At 32.0% G+C, this 2,380-nt stretch overlaps 1 protein-coding gene across 1 annotated transcript; it reads right to left on the minus strand.

The window, feature by feature from the left end:
* Positions 1-423: 423 nt before the first annotated feature.
* Positions 424-1,405, minus strand: LOC109239519 (probable calcium-binding protein CML44). The gene has a single exon (XM_019406096.1). It carries the CDS (start codon positions 1,070-1,072, stop codon positions 620-622), a length of 453 nt encoding a protein of 150 aa, XP_019261641.1. The 5' UTR covers positions 1,073-1,405; the 3' UTR covers positions 424-619.
* Positions 1,406-2,380: the final 975 nt, after the last annotated feature.

The raw sequence follows: 2,380 nt of genomic DNA on the forward strand, positions 1-2,380 counted from the left end.
GAAATGTTATAATGACAAGTGTCATAATTTCTATTAACAATATAATTATACTAAATATTGGATAATATAATAAATAAAAATACATAACGAAAAAATTATTTGATGACTATATAAGTCCCTTTAATTTAATGGAGATTTTATTATTAAAATTTAGACAATATCTATTCTGTTTATATAGATTAGGATAATCAAATAATTGTGATAATTCCAAATGTAATATCGAAAAATTAACAAAATAACAAATATTTTTTTAATATTGACCGCGCATCGCGCGGGTACGACTACTAGTCTCAATAAACTGTCAATTAAGGTTGCTGATATTACAAGAAAGAGTCTGGTTGAGAAACCAAGATCCTTAAATTCTTGCAATTTGCAAATATAAATACTTCAATATGTTACTTGTACGAAAAAATGAACAAAGTACGATAGAAAAGTCATAGACATCCACTTGTATCGTCAGCGTAAAATTATAGAGTATTAAAAATCTAATACACAAAGTTTAACAAATCTACAATCCCCAGCAGACCATGAACATCATTCCAAATGCTTACAACTAATTAAACATTTTTCTGGTAGATAGGAAGCGGGATTGCTTTCTAATAATTTAAATTACAGTTTCTTAATTATCTAACATCATATCCTTAAACTCCTCAAAATCAAGTTTCCCATCTGAATTTGTATCATAAACATTAATCATGTTCTTGCAATCTTTCCCACATTGCTCATCCCACAATCCTAATCTTGACAATGCACTCTGCAGCTCCTCACAAGATATAAATCCGTCACCATTCAAATCGAATACTCTGAAGACTTTCTGTAACTCATTTTCCAGGAAAATATTTTCGCGCTTGCTTTCTTTAATATGTGCTTTTGTGATGGCATCATAGAAGAGGAAAAAATCAATGGAGTCTAGGCTTGTTTTCCCAACAAGCAACTCAAGCTCTTCTTGGCTTGAATTAATGCCTATGGTATCAAGAAATCCCTTTAGCTCGTTGATACTCACGAGTCCATCACCATTCTTGTCAAGCTTTGAGAAGATTCTTGGCAAATTAATGGAGTTGATTGGAGACATCTTGGTGCAAATTTGAAGGTATCGGGCTTAGAACAACGCGAATAAGGATTAATCGAACCAGTGAATTTCGGACACCAGATAATAAGTGGTATTATTATCAAGACTTCTTGAAGTTACATGCATATGCAAAGTGTTTATTTATAAGGATGGAACTAGGAATGAATATCTGGGAGAATTCAGAAGAATTGTCCTTTCCATGTACGGAATATATACCTAAAAAATAATCACAAAACACTATTTGTGGTTGAAATCTAAGGAATAAAATTTAGGAAGTTTCTTGGAAGAAGGGGTTGTACAAGAGAATAAGCAGACCATTTAGATTTAATCCAGAACAAAACAGTGGCTTCTGTGTTTTTTCCTTAGCAAACAAAAGATATGTTCATCCTTGACTTACTTAAATAATAAATAAATTACCAACTATCTAGAAATTTCCTTTGTCTTTATCAACTTCAATCATACTACGTAGACTTGAATAGGACAATAACAGTTTTTTTCTTATTTTGGTTTATTGACATTATTTGTTAAGGTGCTTGCTATAAACATTCATTCTCTATCCCTTTTTATATTTAGGTATTTGACTCTATACATAATTTAATAATCAAATGAAGCGTATTTGGTATGACAAAAGTTCTTCTAATTTTTTGTGGTGTTTAGCTGGTGAGTGAAAGATATTTTTGAGATAAAAGTATTTATCAAATATATTGAGAATAATGTTAGATTGTTGTGACTTGTGATGAAATTAAGTTAAAATTAAATAGTTGAGAAAAACAATGACTTTTGCCCATAAAAGGGAAGGCATTTCTCCTTTTTTGGAAGAAAAGGTATTTTTTGAAATATATTTTCTACGTATGAAGCACCAAAAGATGATTTATTGTTTAGACAACATTTTCCGAAATAATATTTTCTGCCAAGCCAAAGATAGCCAAGAAAATTATGCAAAGTGCTGAAAGTCTCCTAACTACAACAATTGAATGAGAGATGATAATATTTTCACATATGTTCCTTTAACTCACTACTGGAAAATAGGTCTACCGGAACAGTTGTTTTGGCAACGGTTCTTAAATCGTTGCAATAGAGTAGGTACGGTAACGGTTACCACCGTTACAATAGAGTTTGGATGAAATCAGTACGCTTTAGATACTAAACCGTTCCACTTGGCAGTTCACCGTTACCATAGGTATTCTATATAGGAACGGTTTTGTCAACCGTGTCAACCGTTCCAATAGGACTATTTGTAGTAACGGTTTTAGAAATTTTGTAATATGGGAGCGGGTATTTTGTTCCCTCCTCATTCCCCCCCCTCCCCCC

Source organism: Nicotiana attenuata, unplaced genomic scaffold, assembly GCF_001879085.1.
Source record: "Nicotiana attenuata strain UT unplaced genomic scaffold, NIATTr2, whole genome shotgun sequence".
In the NCBI taxonomy this organism is placed as follows: Eukaryota; Viridiplantae; Streptophyta; class Magnoliopsida; order Solanales; family Solanaceae; genus Nicotiana; species Nicotiana attenuata.